This window comes from Orcinus orca, chromosome 2 (genome assembly GCF_937001465.1).
Source record: "Orcinus orca chromosome 2, mOrcOrc1.1, whole genome shotgun sequence".
Taxonomy (NCBI): Eukaryota; Metazoa; Chordata; class Mammalia; order Artiodactyla; family Delphinidae; genus Orcinus; species Orcinus orca.
This window is the reverse complement of record NC_064560.1, coordinates 115,828,603-115,846,564: the sequence shown is the minus strand read 5'-3', so window position 1 is coordinate 115,846,564 and position 17,962 is coordinate 115,828,603. Positions and strand designations below refer to the sequence as shown.

The 17,962-nt window shown below is 40.4% G+C and overlaps 2 protein-coding genes across 9 annotated transcripts in view; one reads left to right on the top strand and one right to left on the bottom strand.

Annotated features, from left to right (window-relative positions):
- GANC (glucosidase alpha, neutral C) overlaps positions 1-17,962 on the top strand; it is an 81,375-nt gene that overhangs the window by 26,882 nt on the left and 36,531 nt on the right. For 7 of the 8 annotated variants that reach the window (XR_007475757.1, XR_007475756.1, XR_007475758.1 and 4 more), the window contains 8 exons: positions 1,053-1,101; positions 4,002-4,068; positions 5,485-5,581; positions 6,687-6,879; positions 7,108-7,261; positions 13,684-13,919; positions 16,463-16,589; positions 17,508-17,587. Coding sequence is in view for 4 of the 8 variants with exons in the window: in XM_033435694.2 (XP_033291585.1) it covers positions 1,053-1,101; positions 4,002-4,068; positions 5,485-5,581; positions 6,687-6,879; positions 7,108-7,261; positions 13,684-13,919; positions 16,463-16,589; positions 17,508-17,587 (1,003 nt within the window). In the remaining 4 variants the exon portion in view is untranslated. The remainder of the gene's footprint in view (positions 1-1,052; positions 1,102-4,001; positions 4,069-5,484; positions 5,582-6,686; positions 6,880-7,107; positions 7,262-13,683; positions 13,920-16,462; positions 16,590-17,507; positions 17,588-17,962) is intronic. The other variant, XM_004274113.4, reaches the window with a different exon arrangement.
- TMEM87A (transmembrane protein 87A) overlaps positions 1-17,962 on the bottom strand; it is a 96,118-nt gene that overhangs the window by 70,290 nt on the left and 7,866 nt on the right. The window lies entirely within an intron of this gene.

The window sequence follows — 17,962 nt, the reverse complement described above, 5'->3', positions numbered from 1 at the left end:
CATAAAACACACCTTAACAAATTTAAACAAATGGATATCATACAACGCCAGCTCTCAGACCACAATGCAATTAAACTAGAAATCAACAACAGAAAGCTGGAAAATTCCAAAATACTTGAAGATTAAACAACATGCTTCTTAATAACACAAAGAAGAAATCTAAAAAGAAGGAAAGGAAAAGATTTCAAACTAAATGAAAATTAAAATACAACATCAAAATTTGTGGGATGCAGCAAAAGCAGTGCTTTGAGGGAAATTTGTAGCATTGAATGCAAATATTAGGGGGGCAGATGCATTTGAAGAGAGGCACATAGGAACTCCAAAAGAACAAGTCATTTCTGTTGCTTATGCTCACTGGTAGGTTCATAATTGTTCACTTTAGTATTATTCTTTAAACTCTGTGCATACATTATATACTCTTCTATATGCATGCTGCATTTTACACTAAAGAAAAAATTAATGTATAATGAGTATGAATAGACAATTCACAGAACTAGAAATACCATTTAATGTATAAAAAGGTAGTCTGCATCATTAATGGTACAAGTTCAAACTGAAATGCATTATCTTTTCTAAAACTTTAGATTGGCAAAGAGTTAAAAAAAAATCCATGAAGTCTAGTATTGTTAAGAATGGAAGAAATATGCACTCAAATACAACTATAGGTGTTAGAATAAGTTGTCATCATCGTGCAAGACAGTGCATCATGTTGCTCCATTCTAGGGTAATATTGCGCGAGAGGAACTGTGTTCTACCTTGCTTACGTTTTGTTTAAATACTATGAACATGTATTACATTTATAATAAAAAAACTGATTAATGTATTTTTAAAAGACTTAAGGAAATTCAAATCTCTCTATATTTTATAAGAAATCAAGCTGTTGGATTAATGTTCATCATAAATGTTTAATTTCATAAATTTATTTTTATAATGATGTTATTTTTAATAAGTTAAAGGATATAATTTATGGGGTCTCAATATTTGGAAATGGAAATCTTTATCATTGAACAAATTGTCAGTCTTGCCATGAGTGAAACAACTTTATATTACAGCAGAGCCACCAAGGAAAATGAGGAGGATACATCAGATGATACCACTCAGGTAATCTACATAGAGTAATTTATCTTTTTAAAATGTTTTTCACTATCATCATCATTATGTGGAGTATAATAGGTCTGTTCTTCCCTTATACAGGTGGGTAGTTGGTAAATGCTTTACCACATATAAATGGGACCTCCTGTAGGCCAGGCACTGTTCAAGGAATTGGTGCTGTATCATCAAACTAATCCGATTCCCTCATTATCATGGAGCTTATATTCTTCTAAGTCACATTAACTTTTTTGGACTTTAAGAGCAAAGGAGAACTATGGAAAGGTCTTAAGCAGCAGAGATACATGGTCTGATTTCTGTTTCGGAAAGATTATTTTGGCTAAATTCTGGAGAATGGACATTCCAGAAATCGTCTCTTCATCCAAAGCCCCACACATCTTTAAAGGAACCCTGACAGTAGCTATGGCCACGAAGAATGGTGAAAAATATTTCCAGTGCAATAAGACAAATGCTTCTCCCTCTTGAGAACTGGCCCATACTGGTGAATATGAGAGAGAATAATTTTTCCATTTTCAAATAGGGAAGATAAAAACTAACACATTTGTGCCTTACACAGCTTTGTGACAATATGTTATATTAGCTTTTGGGAGACCTCTAATCAGATAGCTTAGATAGTGGTTTTGAGTCAAACACCCCTTTGCAGGACTCTGATGAAAGCTGTGAACCATCTCTGTAGAAAAAAAAATTTTTTTCCTACTGTTTCAGGGAGTTCACAAACTTTAAAGCCTATCTAGACCTCAGGATAATAATCCCACATTAAGAATTCAGGTGTCGGGCTTCCCTGGTGGCGCAGTGGTTGAGAGTTCGCCTGCCGAGGCAGGGGACACGGGTTCGTGCCCCGGTCCGGGAAGATCCCACATGCTGCGGAGCGGCTGGGCCCGTGAGCCATGGCCGCTGAGCTTGCGTGTCCGGAGTCTGTGCTCCGCAACAGGAGAGGCCACAACAGTGAGAGGCCCGTGTGCCGCAAAAAAAAAAAAAGAATTCAGGTGTCGTTTTAAAAAAAACAGACTCACTTTACAGAAGATTTAATTATGAAGAAACAGCCTAGAAATAGGGAAAGGGCTCACTTTATTATTTATTTATTTATCTATCTATTTATTTACTTTGGCTGTGCTGGGTCTTAGTTGTGGCACTCAGGATCTTCGTTGCAGCATGCGGGATCTTTTAGTTGCAGCATGAGAGATCTTTTAGTTGTGGCATGCGGACTCTTAATTGTGGCATGCATGCGGGATCTAGTTCCCTGATGAGGGTTCGAACCCAGGCCCTCTGCATTGGGAGTGCGGAGTCTTACCCACCGGACAACCAGGGAAGTCCCTCACTTTTTAAAAAGAAATGTGCTTTTCACATACACACACAATTCTTTTAAAACTTTTTTCATTTTACCAGAGAAAAGGTGACTTTTGTAAAGCTTGAAAGTTCATGGCTCTAGGTCAAAAGATAGTGAACCTGAGCAGTGGCCATCCCAGTTGACTTCTCCATCCAGCACAGGAACACAGCCAGTAGTTTGGCTAATTGAAGCAGGGGGGAAGGTGCCCATCTCAGCCAAAATCTTTGCTTAGGGTCTCTCAGAAGAGACCCAAGTTATTTGATTCTAAATGTTTTGCCTTACATATGTAAGACTGCATTTTGCAAAGTGCTTTCACATCATTTTGGCTCTTTTAAAGATATTCACGTCAAACAGTGTGGCAGTTCCTAAACAATTAAACATAGAATTACAATATGAGGGGCTCACCTGGTGGTGCAGTGGTTAAGAATCCGCCTGCCAATGCATGGGACACGGGTTCGAGCCCTGGTCCAGGAAGATCCCACATGCCCTGGAGCAACTAAGCCCGTGCGCCACAACTACTGAGCCTGCACTCTAGAGCTCGCGTGCCATGACTACTGAGCCCGTGAGCCACAACTACTGAGCTCGCCTGGTGCAACTGCTGAAGCCTGCGTGTGCCTAGAGCCCGTGCTCTGCAACAAGAGAAGCCACTGCAATGAGAAGCCCGTGCACCGCAACAAAGCGTAGCCCCTGCTTGCCACAACCAGAGAAAACCCATGCCCAGCAACAAAGACCCAACGCAGCCAAAAATAAAAATAAATAAATAATTAATTAAAAATTAAAGAAAAAAAAGAATTACAATATGATCCAGTAATTCCATTTATGGATATATATCCAAAACTGAAAGTGAGACTCAAACCAGTATTTGCAGCCTATGTTCATAGCAGAATGATATTCACAGTAGCCAAAAGGTAGAAGCAATCCGGTAATCCAAGAGTCATTGACAGATGAATGCACACACAAAATGGAGTATATACATGCAATGGAATATTATTCAGCCTTAAAAAGGAAGGAAATTCTGATAGATACTACAAAATGGATGAATCTTGAAGACATTATACTAAGTGAAGTAAGCCAGTCTCAAAAGGACAAATACTTTATGATTCTACTTAGATATCTAGAGTAGTCAAATTCATAAAAACAGGAAATAGAAAAGTAGTTGTCAAGAGCTGGGGGGAGGGGAGAATGGGGAATTATTGTTAAATGGGTGCAGAGGTTCAGTTTGGAAGGATGTAAAAATTCTGGAAATGGATGGTGATGATGGTTGTACAACATGTGAATGTACTTAATGCCACTTAAAAATGGTTAAAATGGTAAATTTTAAGTTACGTACATTTTACCACAATAAAAAATATATTCATGTCTGCTATAGATCATAAGGATGATTAATGGCGTTTATATAGAACATAGATCTAATTTGATTAATATACTGATATCACAAATTGGCCTTTTAAAAGATGAAATCACTTCCTCAGTCTAATATTTTAATCAAATAAATGTGCTATTGTGGTAACAACATTTGTTGCAATATATAACCTCAGTTTGCTCCCTTTTTTTGTGCCAACAGGAAAATCAAGAGGAACTGGGCCTGTGGGAGGAGAAATTCAGAAATTTTGTGGATGTCAAAGATAATGGTACAATTAAAACTGGTGTAGTGTTAAAACAGACCTTTCCAAAATGGCCAAAAGTCTCTATCTAAAAGTCCCTTGAGCTTTGGCACCTAAACACATGACTTCTGTAAGGTGAACAGAAATCTCATGTTTGGGTCCCCTATTCTTCAGTAATGCATTGCAATAGAGAAATAGTGAGTGTATGACTTGTGGGGAGTGTAGAAGTATAGGCCTCATGGAGTTTCTGGTCTCATGGAGGTCCGCATACTGCTTGCACTATGCAGTGAATCAGACAGCTGCAAATTCTACATTCTATTTTTATGAGAGTCAAGTGATGAGAAACCAAGTTCTAGAGCTCATTGCCTCCAACATTTCAATGCAGTGGTTCTCAGCCTTTTCCAGGCCTCCCCATCATTCATGTGAGCATCATGTGACATTTCTCACTAGGCTTAGTGATGGCGGGGGAGGGTGTAGGTGGCTGGGAAGGAATTTGTCCCTTTAGGAGACACGGTTCAAATACTTGGGGCTTATTTAGTTGGAAAAAATACTCACTTTTCTCCTTATTTCTCCCTACCCTGGGGAATAACAGACCTTCCCTAACTCCTTGAGAATCTCTGTTCTAGCATCTATTTCTATAGCCTCATATAATGATCAGGACTGACATGTGCCCAAAAATTATAAGTAGAGGGGCCCTAAAGCTTCCCTTTCTGTAACATTATAATCCTTTTTACCTTACCTAAAGCACCCCCTTTCCATAAACTCCTCCAAATAAGGACCATTTGATGGCAAATACTTTTACCTGAGAGGGAATTTAAGTCAATGTTATCTCTCCTAGTTACTTTCATTTTCCCCATATCTCTAAAATAATTGTTAGATAAAGGACTTGTCTTTGGCTAAAGGAAATTTATATATCTACAATCACAGGAAAGGGGGTATTTTGAGGAGCCAGGAAAGGTCCTCCTGGTGCCCTTGACCTTATAGTTTCTGTATGCAGTAAGAATGAACCGTCAGGCAGAAGACACCGAGCCTTTCATCTAGTAAGTATTAAAAGTGCTCGCTATCATCTGCTTCCTAAAGCAAACAAGTATGCAATACATTTCTGGAAAATTTAGATTAGGGAAAAAATCTAAAACTTTGTAATCCTATTTTACAGATAGAAAGGAGATTTACTATAAATGAGGACACAGAGAACTTTAGCACACAGCTAAGGAAACATAACTAATAAGTGCCCAGAACTTTGCCATGTGCATTTTTGTATCCCCACAACACCTAAATATAACCGTACAGAGAGTCAGCATACATGATTTACTGATTGATCAGGGCAAGCTCAGGTCTCTTGATCCCTAGTCTAGTCATCTTGCTGCTCTTATAGTTGCTGAATCTCCTTAATCGAATGTCCCACTGAGAAGCGAAACTCAGTCACTATCCTGGTCCCTGCAGGTCCTGCCTCCATTGGTTTGGATTTCTCCTTGCATGGGTTTGAGCATGTCTATGGGATCCCGCAACATGCAGAATCACACCAACTTAAAAATACCAGGTAAAGTGAAAACAAGAATTCTTACAGGAGGCTCTGGTTTCTGGACTGGAAAAGTTTGAAAGGAAAATATGTGAGATGTCTGAGCCAGTGCTAATATGTATCTGGCCTTTCCCCTCTTGATATTGCTTGTAGATCTTTAAGAATTTCCCTTTAATGATCGCCCAGAGCAGTGGTTTTCAATTTTTATATTTTGGCAAAAAGAAGACAATTATAAAAACTGTATTGCTGAACCTAAAAATATAGAGGAAGTAAAAATATGGAGCTGCTGTGGTTGAAGTAGCGGGGAGAGCTTCATAATATCACCTCCCCGGGTTTTGCTTTCACCTCCCAAGGCCTTTCTGTGGAACCTTGGGAAATACACTGTGAAGATCACTGACCTAGAAAAAGGCTTTTACCAAAAAAGGACAGTGAGCCAGAGGATGGAAGAGTGTGGCATCTCATATCACCTTTGATTCCCTCGGGGAGATTATTTCAAACTAACACTATTGACAAACAAATGCCAGGGGTATCACTCTAAGAGGAAGCGAAACCAAAGAGAAACAGAGTCTGGTCAAAGTTGCCAGGTTCAGATGCTGTTTAGATAATAGGGAGACATAGTGACAAGTGAATCAGAAACTGTGTTGCTCTCACACCAACCTGAGCTCCGTGTTCCCCACCTCAATTCAGTTCCTAATCTTTCCCTACTCAGCACTGTGGAAACATGTTAGGATACTATCATTTTGCTTTCACGACAGAGAAATACAAAATTTGTCAATTTATTGTGTGCTTGCTATTATGCAGGATTCACAGGAAATGGTCCTCACCTCACAAGAGATATTTAGAAAAGCTATCTAAGATATGAGATCATACACACCAATAGTAGCCTGAGGGGATGCCAAAGGAATCAAAGGAGGAGGATCATATTCACCCACATTGGGTCAGGAAACCTTTAGGGAAGTGTTAGGAGTTGAGCTTTGAAAGATGTATTGTACCCAAGGGGAGAATGCAGGGGAGAATGGAGCTATAATATTCATTAAGAATATATATGCAAAAAAAAAAAAAAAAAAAAAAAAAAAAAAGAATATATATGCAGTGGTAATTGGTAATCCTTCCTTGTGTGTTTCAGTGATGGAGATGCTTACCGTCTTTATAACCTAGATGTCTATGGATATAAAATACATGACAAAATGGGCATTTATGGTTCAGTGCCTTATCTCCTGGCCCACAAACTGGGCAGGACTCTAGGCATTTTTTGGCTAAATGCCTCAGAAACACTAGTGGAGATCAACACTAGTGGAGATACAGAGCCTGCTGTAAAGGTGAGCAATGGATCATGGCTGCATGTCATACTCACAGAAGAAACAAAACCACTGAAGTGTAATTGTAGCTCTGGGCTTTTAATGGCAGTCCTCTGCCTCCAGAGTCCTCGCAGTATAATCAGTGAAGGTTATTGGTATGTACTAAAGGATCAGACTATTACACACATATGGATGGGTGTTGTGGGTTAGAGGGAAATTTTTCAGACCTTCATTCCATTCCTTTTCCAGGATGCATTGACCCAGACGGGCCCAGTTGCTGTTAAACAAAAGGTCAGATCTCAAACTGATGTGCACTGGATGTCAGAGAGTGGAATCATTGATGTTTTTTTGCTGACAGGACCTACACCTTCTGACGTCTTCAAGCAGTACTCATACCTTACAGGTACTTGCATGTGGAAGTGCCAGTTTCTTGTTCCATTATATTTCCTCTATCCCATGTAGAATCACTGTAAATTAATATTTGTTGTACACCATATAGTATTTATAAACAACTTACCCAAGCTTTTAAAGAAGCAAGCATTTCTCCTCCCACTCTCATCCCATTCAGCTTGGTTAAACATTCCACTAGGGCTGGAACTCTCCATTCTCTAATCCCTAATACTCACCATCTGCCTTCCTTAGAGCCTTTTAACCCCTGGGCTTTCTCTTCCTTTATCTCAGATGACCAGTATCCCAACCTGAACTTTTCTATGTTCTCTTCTCCATTAAAATATAGTGGCTTTAGCACTATAAAAGCATTTTATCTTTAAAAGATATGAGATTGGGGCTTCCCTGGTGGCGCGGTGGTTGAGAATCTGCCTGCCAATGCAGGGGACACGGGTTCATGTCCCGGTCCGGGAAGATCCCACATGCCGCCAGGAGAGGCCACAACAGTGAGAGGCCCGCGTACCGCAAAAAAAATAAATAAAATAAAATAAGAGATATGAGATCATCTCAATTGATTGCAGAAAAAGCATTTGACAAAATCCAACACTATTTCATGATAAAAACATTCAGAAGACTAGGAATGAAAGGAAACTTCATCCACATGATAAAAGGCATTTATGAAAAATTCACAGCTAACATCATACTCAATGGTGAAAGACTGCAAGGTTTTCCCTAAGATCAGAAACAAGATGAGGCTTCTCTCTTTCACCACTGCTATTGAACATTGTAGTTAAAGTTCCAGCCAGAGAAATTAGTCAAGAAAAAGAAATAAAAGGCATCCAAATTGGAAAGGGAGATGTAAAATTATCTCTATTCGTAGATGATGTGATACTATATGATAGAAAATCCCAAAGAATACACACACACACACACACACACACACACACACACACACAATTAACCAAAGTTGCAGGGTACATGGTCAACACACAAAATGAGCTGTGTTTCTATACACCAGCAATGAACAATCTAAAAAAGAAATTGAGAAAACAACTCCACTTACAATAACATCCAAAAGAATAAAATACCCAGGAATAAATTTAACCAAGGAGGTGAAAGACTCATATGCTGAAAACTACAAAAAATTCCTGAATTAAAGAAGGCCTAGATAAATGGGAAGAAATCCCATGTTTGTGTATTGAAAGATTTAGTATTGTTAAGCAAGCAATACTATTGGACGCAATCTACAGATTTACTACAATCCCTGCCAAAATTCCAATGGCCTTTTTTTAAGAAATGGAAAAGCTGATCTTTAAAATCATACTGAATTTCAAAGGGCCCTGAATGGCCCAAAAGTCCTGAAAAAAAAATGTTGGAGGACTCATACTCCCCGATTTCAAAACTTACTACAAAGTTAAAGTAATCCAAACAGTGTGGTACTGGCATAAGGATAGACATATAAGCCAATGGAATAGAATTGAGAGTCTAGAAATAAACCCATACATCTCTGGCCAATTGATTTTCAATAAATGTTCAAGACCATTCAATGGAGAAAGAATTGTCTCTTAACCACATGGCACTGGGACAACTGGATATCCATGTGCAAAAGAATGAAGTTGGACCCCTATCTCACACCATATACAAAAAATTAACTCAAAATTGATCAATGACATATATATAAGAGCTAAAGTCATAAAACTCTTAGAAGAAAACAGGGATAAATCTTCATGACCTTGGATTGGCAACAGATTCTTAGCTATGACACCAAAATCACGAGCAACAGAAAAAAAAATTAGACAAGTTGGACTTATTTAAAACTAAAAACTGGGCTTCCCTGGTGGCGCAGTGGTTGAGAGTCCGCCTGCCGATGCAGGGGATGCGGGTTTGTGCCCCAGTCCGGGAAGATCCCACAAGCCGCGGAGTGGCTGGGCCCGTGAGCCATGGCCGCTGAGCCTGCGCATCCAGAGCCTGTGCTCCGCAACGGGAGAGGCCACAACAGTGAGAGGCCTGCGTACCGCAAAAAAAAAAAAAAAAAAAAAAAACCTAAAAACTTTTGTGCATCAAAGGACATTATCACAAAAGTGAAAAGGCAACCTATAGAATGGGAGAAAGTATTTGCAAGTCATACATAAGATAAGGGTCTAGTATCCAGAATACATAAAGAACTCTTATAACTCGACAATAAAAAGGAACAATCTAACTCTAAGATGAGAAAAGGGCTTAAATAGACATTTCTCCAAAGATGTACAAATGGATTAACAAGAACATGAAAAGATGCTCAACAGCACTAGGTATTAGGAAAATGTAAATTAAAACCACAATGAGATACTGCTTCCTACCCACTAGGATGACTAAATCAAAAAAAGAGGGGAAATAATAAGTGTTGGTGAGGATGTAGAGAAGTTGGAAACTCATACATTACTGTTGGGAACGTGAAATGGTTCAGCTGGTGTGGAAACAGTTTGGCAGCTCCTCAAAACGCTAAACATAGAACTACCATATGACCCAGCATGATGATTGATTTTGTGTCAACTTGCCTAAGTCATGGTGCCCAGATATTTGGTTAAACATTAGTCTAGATACCACTGGGAAGTTATTTTTTAGATGAGATTAACAGTTAAATCAGTAGACTATGAGTAAAGCAGGTTAGTCTCCGTAACATGAGTGGGCTTCATACAATCAGCTGAAAACCTTAGAGAAAAGGACTGAGGTATGCTCTAAAGAAACAGGAATCTGTCTCCAGACTGTCTTCATACTCAAGCTACAACTTCAACTCTTCCCTGGGTCTCCAGGCCTGCCTGCAGAATTCAGAGTTGCCAGTCCCCACAATCACATGAACCAGTTCCTTAAAATCAATCAATCATTTTCTTTCTCTGTATATGTACAAATACATACACACATATACACACATCCTATTGATTCTGTTTCTCTGCAGAACGCTAACTAATATACCCAACAATTCCACTCCTAGGTACATACTCAAAGGAACTTAACAAGGACTTGAACAGATATTTGTATGCCAATGATCACTATAGCATTATTCACCATAGCCGAAAGGTAGAAACAAGCCAAGTGCTCATCAAAAATGAATGGATAGGGCTTCCCTGGTGGCACAGTGGTTGGGGGTCCGCCTGCTGATGCAGGGAATGCGGGTTTGTGCCCCGGTCCAGGAGGATCCCACATGCCACAGAGCGGCTGGGCCCGTGAGCCATGGCCACTGGGCCTGCGCGTCCGGAGCCTGTGCTCCGCAGTGGGAGAGGCCACAACAGTGTGAGGCCCACGTACCGCAAAAAAAAAAAGAAAAAGAAAAAGAAAAACAGAATGTGGTATATACAGAAAATGGAATACTATTCAGCCATAACAAAGAATGAAGTTCTGATACATGCTACAACATGGATGAACCTTGAAAGCATTATGCAAAATGAAATAAGCTAGACACAAAAGAACAAATATAACATGATTCCACTTGTATGAAGTACCTATAGTAGGTAAATTCATGGAGACAAAAAGTTAAGATTAGCAGTTAGCAGGGGCTGAAGGTTGGGATGAGTAACAGAAAGTTATTGCTTTGTGGTTATAGAATTCCTGTTTGGAGTGATATAAAAATTTTGTAAACAGCTAGTGGTGATGCCGGTACTACACTGTGAATGTAACAAATGCCACTGAATTGTACACTTAAAAATGGTTAAAATGGCAAATTTTATGTTACATATATTTTACCACAATTTTTTTAAATTGGTAATGTAATATGCTCCACTCCCCACAAAAAACCCACATTGAATTGTATGCCTTACATGGGTAAATTGTATGATATATGAGTTACATATCAATAAAACTGTTAAAAATCAAAGTAATGTAGCATCATTTCTGCTGCATTCCATTGTTAAAATTTCCTGAGTCTAGCCCATTTGCAAGGGAAGAATTTGATTCCAATTTTGATGAGAGGAACAACAGAGAATTTGTGGATATGGGAAGACACCCATATAGGAATAAGTACCATCAAAGCCCCCCTACAGCCCCTTTCAACATTGTTATTAGAGAGAATAGTCTGGTTTACAGGAAAGTGCTTCAAAAACAGTGGATCTGCCACCATGGTCAAAGAAATCTGATTTATAAATTTATAGATTATCTGTTAACTCCTAATGAGGATTTAGTTCAATAATATCCTCTTACCTCTTCCTCCCAACATTGTTATATCATAATTTTTGGTTAATCAACATTCAGTGTTTACATTTTTCCAATGCTCAGGGGTGTCAGATGCTTTATCCATTCCACTTTTTCCCCTGGAGACTTACCCCCAGATCTCTATCTGGACTGTTTTTCTCTAGGCTCCCCGCACAGCTGTCACCCTAGGACTTACTGTTTTCTGTTTTCTGGTGGTAGATCTCTCCCTTCTTGGGGCCCATGTTTTTCGTTTTCGTGGTTTATTAACTTGGTGTTTTTGTTTGTTTGTTTGTTTTTGCGGTACGTGGGCCTCTCACTGCTGTGGCCTCTCCCATTGCAGAGCACAGGCTCTGGACGCGCAGGCCCAGAGGCCATGGCTCACGGGCCCAGCCGCTCCGCGGCATTTGGGATCCTCCTGGACCGAGGCACGAACCCGTGTCCCCTGCATCGGCAGGCGGACTCTCAACCACTGCACCACCAGGGAAGCCCTTAACCTGGTTTTTGTTCATTGTTCGAAGCATCTTCTGGTAGTTTCCTACGAAAGTGCATTAGAGGTCTACTTTTTGCATCTTTGCAGATATGAAAACATCTTCTTTTCCTACCTTCACCCTTGTTTGGTAATTTGGTAACTGGACTGAAAATTATTTATCTCAGAATTTGAAGGCATTTCTCTATAATCTATCTTCTTGTTCCAAAATCACTCTGAACTCTGTTCCTTTGTATATGATCTATCTTTTCTCTCTGACATATCTTCTCTTTATCTCTGATAGTCTGAAATTTCTAATATTCTGAAACTCTGAAATTTTACAACCAAATGCCTTGATATAGACCTTTAAAATAATTGCATATTAGATGTAGACTCTTTCATTCTTGAGAATTGTATCCTTCAGTTCTGGAAAAGTTATTATTCCTCTGAAAATATCTTCACCTCCTTTTTCTCTTTCTACTCTACAGATTTTATAATCTTCTCTTTTTTGTCCAATCCTGAGCAATTTTCTCAATTTTATCTTCCAGGCCTTTCCATTTATGCTCATATTTCTAATTTCTGCAGACTCTTTCTTATCCTCTGATTGTTCCTTGTTTCTAATATCTTATACTTGTTTTATGCTACCCTAGTCTTATTTTATGGGTGCAACTTTTTTTCATCTCCCAGAGGTACTAATGATAACATTTTGATATTTACTTTGATTCCTTGTATTGCCCCTATTTTCTCAGAGATCCTTTTACTCTATTTCTTTATGTGAGTCCCTCTGTCTAATTTTGGAGGCTTTACTCAAATGTTGGATGATCCTTGGCTATCCATGCATACTTAAGAATAAGGTTCTGCCTGGAAGCTCTGTGTACCTGGATGAGTTTTACACTCTCTGTTGAGGTGGAGGGGGGAATTCTCCTGTCCGCTAGTGTTCTGGGAGCAGGGATGAACCCTTCTCGTCGTCATCCCCCTCATAAGCACTCTGGTGAAAGCTTACTTGGTTTTGCTCAATAGTTACCACACCACCCCTGCCTGCAGCCTTCCAAATTTTGTTGAAATTACTCCTCTCCCATTCTCTTTGTTCTTGTGGTTTTATTCTTTTCTTTCTTTCTTTCTTTCTTTTCTTTATTCTGATTTTAGTGGGACTTTAAGAGGGGAAGGAGATAAATGCAAGTGGTTGACCAGATGTCCTCCATGTTATCAGTAAATGTTTTGATGATAATTTCCTGACAGTTCTTCCTGCCTTCAGTTTCTTTGCCTTCAAGTCTGCTCCCAACTAATTTTTCTAAAACATAGTCTGCTGAGGTTACATCTTGCCAAACTTTTGATGACTTCCTATACAAGAAGATTTAGAGTCCTTAGCCTGAACTACAGGGTCCTTTACAAACTGACCCTCTCCAGTGTCATCTTCTGCTGGCCTCCTTCACAGTGTAACCACCCTGGAATATTTATTTTTCCCTAAGCTTATCATGTCCTTCTCTGCCTCCGTATCTTTTCTATTTCCTGTGCCTCAATGATCTATTCATTCTCCCTGCCTGAGAATACTCTTACTTATTCTTCAACGTTCTAACCAAGTGTTACCACCTCTGTGAAGCCTTTCAAGACTCCATACTTCACTGCAGCCAAAATTTATCAGCCCCTCTGCCGTCCCACAGCACTTGAGGGTAGGGACTCTGCTTTCTTCTTGATATTCTAAGTACCAGGCTCAGTGCTTAGACCTTGTAGACATTCAGGAAACATTTATCAACTGTATAATTATCATTGTGGTGGTAATTGGCTCAGTTGTCATCTCCCCCTTTTAGGCACACAAGCCATGCCCCCTCTCTTCTCCTTGGGGTACCATCAGTGCCGCTGGAACTACGAAGATGAGCATGATGTAAAGGCAGTGGATGCAGGATTTGATGAACATGACATTCCTTACGATGTCATGTGGCTGGACATAGAGCACACTGAAGGCAAGAGGTACTTCACCTGGGACAAGAAAAGGTTCCCAAACCCCAAAAGGATGCAAGAGCTGCTCAGGAGCAAAAAACGTAAGGTAAAATAAGCCAGCACTCTGAACCTTTTCATTACAAAGCATTTTTAAATTTTTTAAAGTTGCCTTGATACAATAGTGGAAGAGAACCATCTGGTAAAAAATGGCCAGGAAAATAGTACCTTCAATTGTAACTGTAACTGTGATAACAGAAAAGCAATGGTGAGAAGGTGGCCATCCCTGCCATCCATCCCTGCCTTAGTGGTCTAGGTCCCCGTAAGGATGAAGGGGCCTAGCATTCAGTCCCAATCGTTGTGGCCACCCTGTAGTGCTGTGATGGATGCACCCCATGATGCAAAATTTGATTTTGATGTCAAGATTGAGTATGTCACACTGGCACCAAGAGCGTATGAAAAGGCTAATTAGTCCCATAGTGAGGTGTTCTTGGGGGAGCAGACTAGCTCCCAAGCTCCTTTGAAATTGGCCTGAGAGAGCTGGGAAAGGAGACAGGATCAGGTTTTAAGGTTTTAAGGTGGTTAGGGGGTTGAACTGGAGTGAGGATTCCTGTGCATGCACCGGGGCTTGTGTGGTTTGAACTTCCTGTTGGCATCAAAGAAGGGAGCATCAGGGCTTTCTCTGTCAGTACACACGGATGTGGGTGGAAGGCTAAGGGGGAGTGATGGGGCTTGAAACTCTTAACAGTCGCTCAGAAATGGAGTCAGTTTCTTTATTACACCATTTTTCCTGCATGCTTCCCTGATGGACTCCATCTGTCCATATGGCCAAGGAAAGAACTAAAATAGAAAATGAGGACAGGGAGAAGACACTGGAAAGTGTGTAATGCGGGGCGGGGGGGGAGTGATAGCAATAATGAAAAGGGTGAAGGAGAAAAAAACAAGAGAGGAAAAGGGAGGAACCCCATATGTATCACATAAATGGATCCGAGATTAAAGTTGCCTTTTCAACCCATTGCATTGAGCCCCAGGCCTTTCACAGGTGGTCAGAGCCAATGCTGTTTTCTTAATCTCCCAGTTAATAAACACCTACCATTTATCAGGCATTTATTATGGAAGCAGCCCAAGAGCCCATCGACAGATGAACGGATAAAGGAAACATGGTATACATATACAATGCAAAATTATACAGCCTTTAAAAGGAAGGACTTTCTGATACATGCTGCAACATGGATGAACCTTAAGGGCATTATGCTAAGTGAAATAATCCAGTCACAAAAAGACAAATACTGGGCTTCCCTGGTGGCGCAGTGGTTGAGAGTCCGCCTGCCGATGCAGGGGACACGGGTTCGTGCCCTGGTCCGGGAAGGTCCCACATGCTGCGGAGCAGCTGGGCCCGTGAGCCATGGCCGCTGAGCCTGCGCGTCCGGAGCCTGTGCTCCGCAACGGGAGAGGCCACAACAGAGGCCTGCGTACCGCAAAAAAAAAAAAAAAAAAAAAAAAAAGACAAGTACTATATGATTTCACTAATCTGTAATACTTAGAGTAGTCAAAATCATAGAGGCAGAAAGAAGAATGGTGGTAGCCAAAGGCTGGTGGGGAGGAGGGAGTGGGAAGTTGTTTTTTGGGGGGGGTTTGAGTATTATTTTTTAATATTTATTTATTCATTTGGCTGCACCAGATTTTAGTTGCTGCACGTGGGATCTTTTAGTTGCAGCATGCGGGATCTTTAGTCGTGGCATGCGAACTCTTAGTTGTGGTATGTGGGATCTAGTTCCCTGACCGGGGATTGAACCCAGGCCCCCTGCACTGGGAGCACGGAGTCTTAGCCACTGGACCACCAGGGAAGTCCCGGGAAGTTGTTTTTAATAGGTATAGAGTTTCAGTTTTACAAGATGAAAAGAGTTCTAGACATTGTACAACATTGTGAATCTTTTGGACACTGTTGAACTGTATGCTTAAAATTGGTTAAGATGGTGAATTTTATGTTATGCATATTTTACCACAATTAAAAAATTTTGTAAGTTTTTGAGCAATGGAGAATTAAACTTTAGTATGTAGAATAGATTTGGATAGATATGAGGAAGGATTATTAGAAGGTTATTCTAGCCAAATAAAGTGGTTTTGAGGCCCCCGAGTAGGTGGAAGTGATGGTATTAGAAGGGCAGGGAGAGATACTGGAGAATAGTGCTGTGATCACAGCTCTTCTCAAGCCTCCTTCCTAAATATGGCTGTACCATATTTAGGTTTGGGGATTATTTTTTGTTTTTAATATGCTAGTTTCTTTTCTTTAATGTTTTCTTTTGTGTTATCTTAGCCTCTGGCTTTCTAGGGAGCAGGGACCTTGCCTGCTTAATCCTTTATGTAAAGCACCCAGCACCACAGAGAGATAGAAGCCTAATAAATGTGATCTTAAGAACATGTATTGGTGGGGCAGCAATAATTGTGAAAAAGGATGGGCCTGGTTCTGATATCAATTTATATTCCCATAAGCCCATGAAAGTTTATAGGATTTTACTGGTGTCTGAAATATTTCAGTAATAGTAGTTGTTTTGAGTAAAATTTGAATGCCAAAACTATGATGAAAACAAGTAAATGAACATATGGCTCATATAAAACTGATGAAATCTTTAAACCTTTATGTCCTAACAGCTTGTGGTCATTAGTGACCCCCACATCAAGATTGATCCCGACTACTTAGTGTATGCTAAGGCCAAAGAACAGGGCTTCTTTGTGAGGAATCATGAAGGGGGAGACTTTGAAGGTGTATGCTGGCCTGGTAAGATGTCATTTGATACACCTGTTATCCACTGTTTAGTCCCAACTAATGAAGGTTGCATGGCCATCTTTCTAATTTCTTGTAGTTGTCACATGCTACATTTATGTGCCTTTCCTTAAAGATGATAGTATTATCTTCTTTTATATCTTTCATTTAACATCTGGTACAGTGTTCTTTGTATACATTTATAAGTCAATGAATGAATGAAAAATTAACAAGCAAACCCCAGTGACTTGCTATTTCCCTAAGTAAATAAAAATTAAAAGCCAGGGAATGAGAAAATGAGAGGAGGAGAAAGAGGAAGAAAGAAGAAGAATCCTGCAATCTCTCTCCCTGTGATTCTTCTTTGCCCTGTTAGCCCATAGTTTTGACTTCCCAGCCTTTCATGAGTGACCTCAGGTGCCCCTGACAACTCTGAAGTCTTCATTTCAGAAATTATTAGTTTAAAGCCTTGGTAAAAACTCCTCAAGGACAAAAGGGAATCACCACTCTGTCGTATGATAGCACTCTATCACAAGTCCATGCACTGTAGAGAAACCACACGCATTCCTCTTCTCCCTATACCACTTACAAACATGTCTCTCCTCTCTTTAAGAACAGAGAGGTCACTTCAGGCTATCTGCCATCCTTACTGGGCCTGTCTGAGGCCATCAGTGAGGGACAGGCTCCATCTTGATGCTTGTTCATTGGCATTCCCCTGGCCGCTGAGCTTCAGAGAGCTAGTGATTGTCACTGGAGTCCAGCATTGCCTTCTTCATTCGTTTCTCACCAGACCGTGCCTCTGTATCAGCTATCTTTCACATTTGATGTGAGGTGCCCATTCATTACCCAGCTTTCACATCTGATATTCTTCTTTACAAATATATTACCATGAGGAGCACCATTCCTAACAGGCTGTCTACTCCTCTGCCTCTGCAGGTCTCTCCTCTTACCTGGATTTTACCAGTCCCAAAGTCAGAGAGTGGTATTCCAGTCTTTTTGCTTTCCCTGTTTATCAGGTTTGTTTTTATTCTTTTGCTCTTTCCCAGTTACTTGGAAGGATAAAGTAAGGAAAAAAAGTGATTAAATAGAGCTACTCTGCTTCACTGAGTAGCTCTTGATAAATAATACTTGTATGAAAAGACAGAGATGCCAGGGACTTCCCTGGTGGTCCAGTGGTAAAGAATCCGCCTTACAGTGCAGGGGACGTGGGTTCAATCCCTGGTCAGGGAACTAAGATCCCATATGCCATGGGGCAACTAAGCCCGCATGCCACAATTACTGAGCTTGGGCGCCTCAACAAGAGAGCCTGTGTGCCGCAAACTACAGAGGCCACATCCCCTGGAGCCTGCGCGCCACAACTAGAGAGAGAAAACCCACACGCCACAACTAGA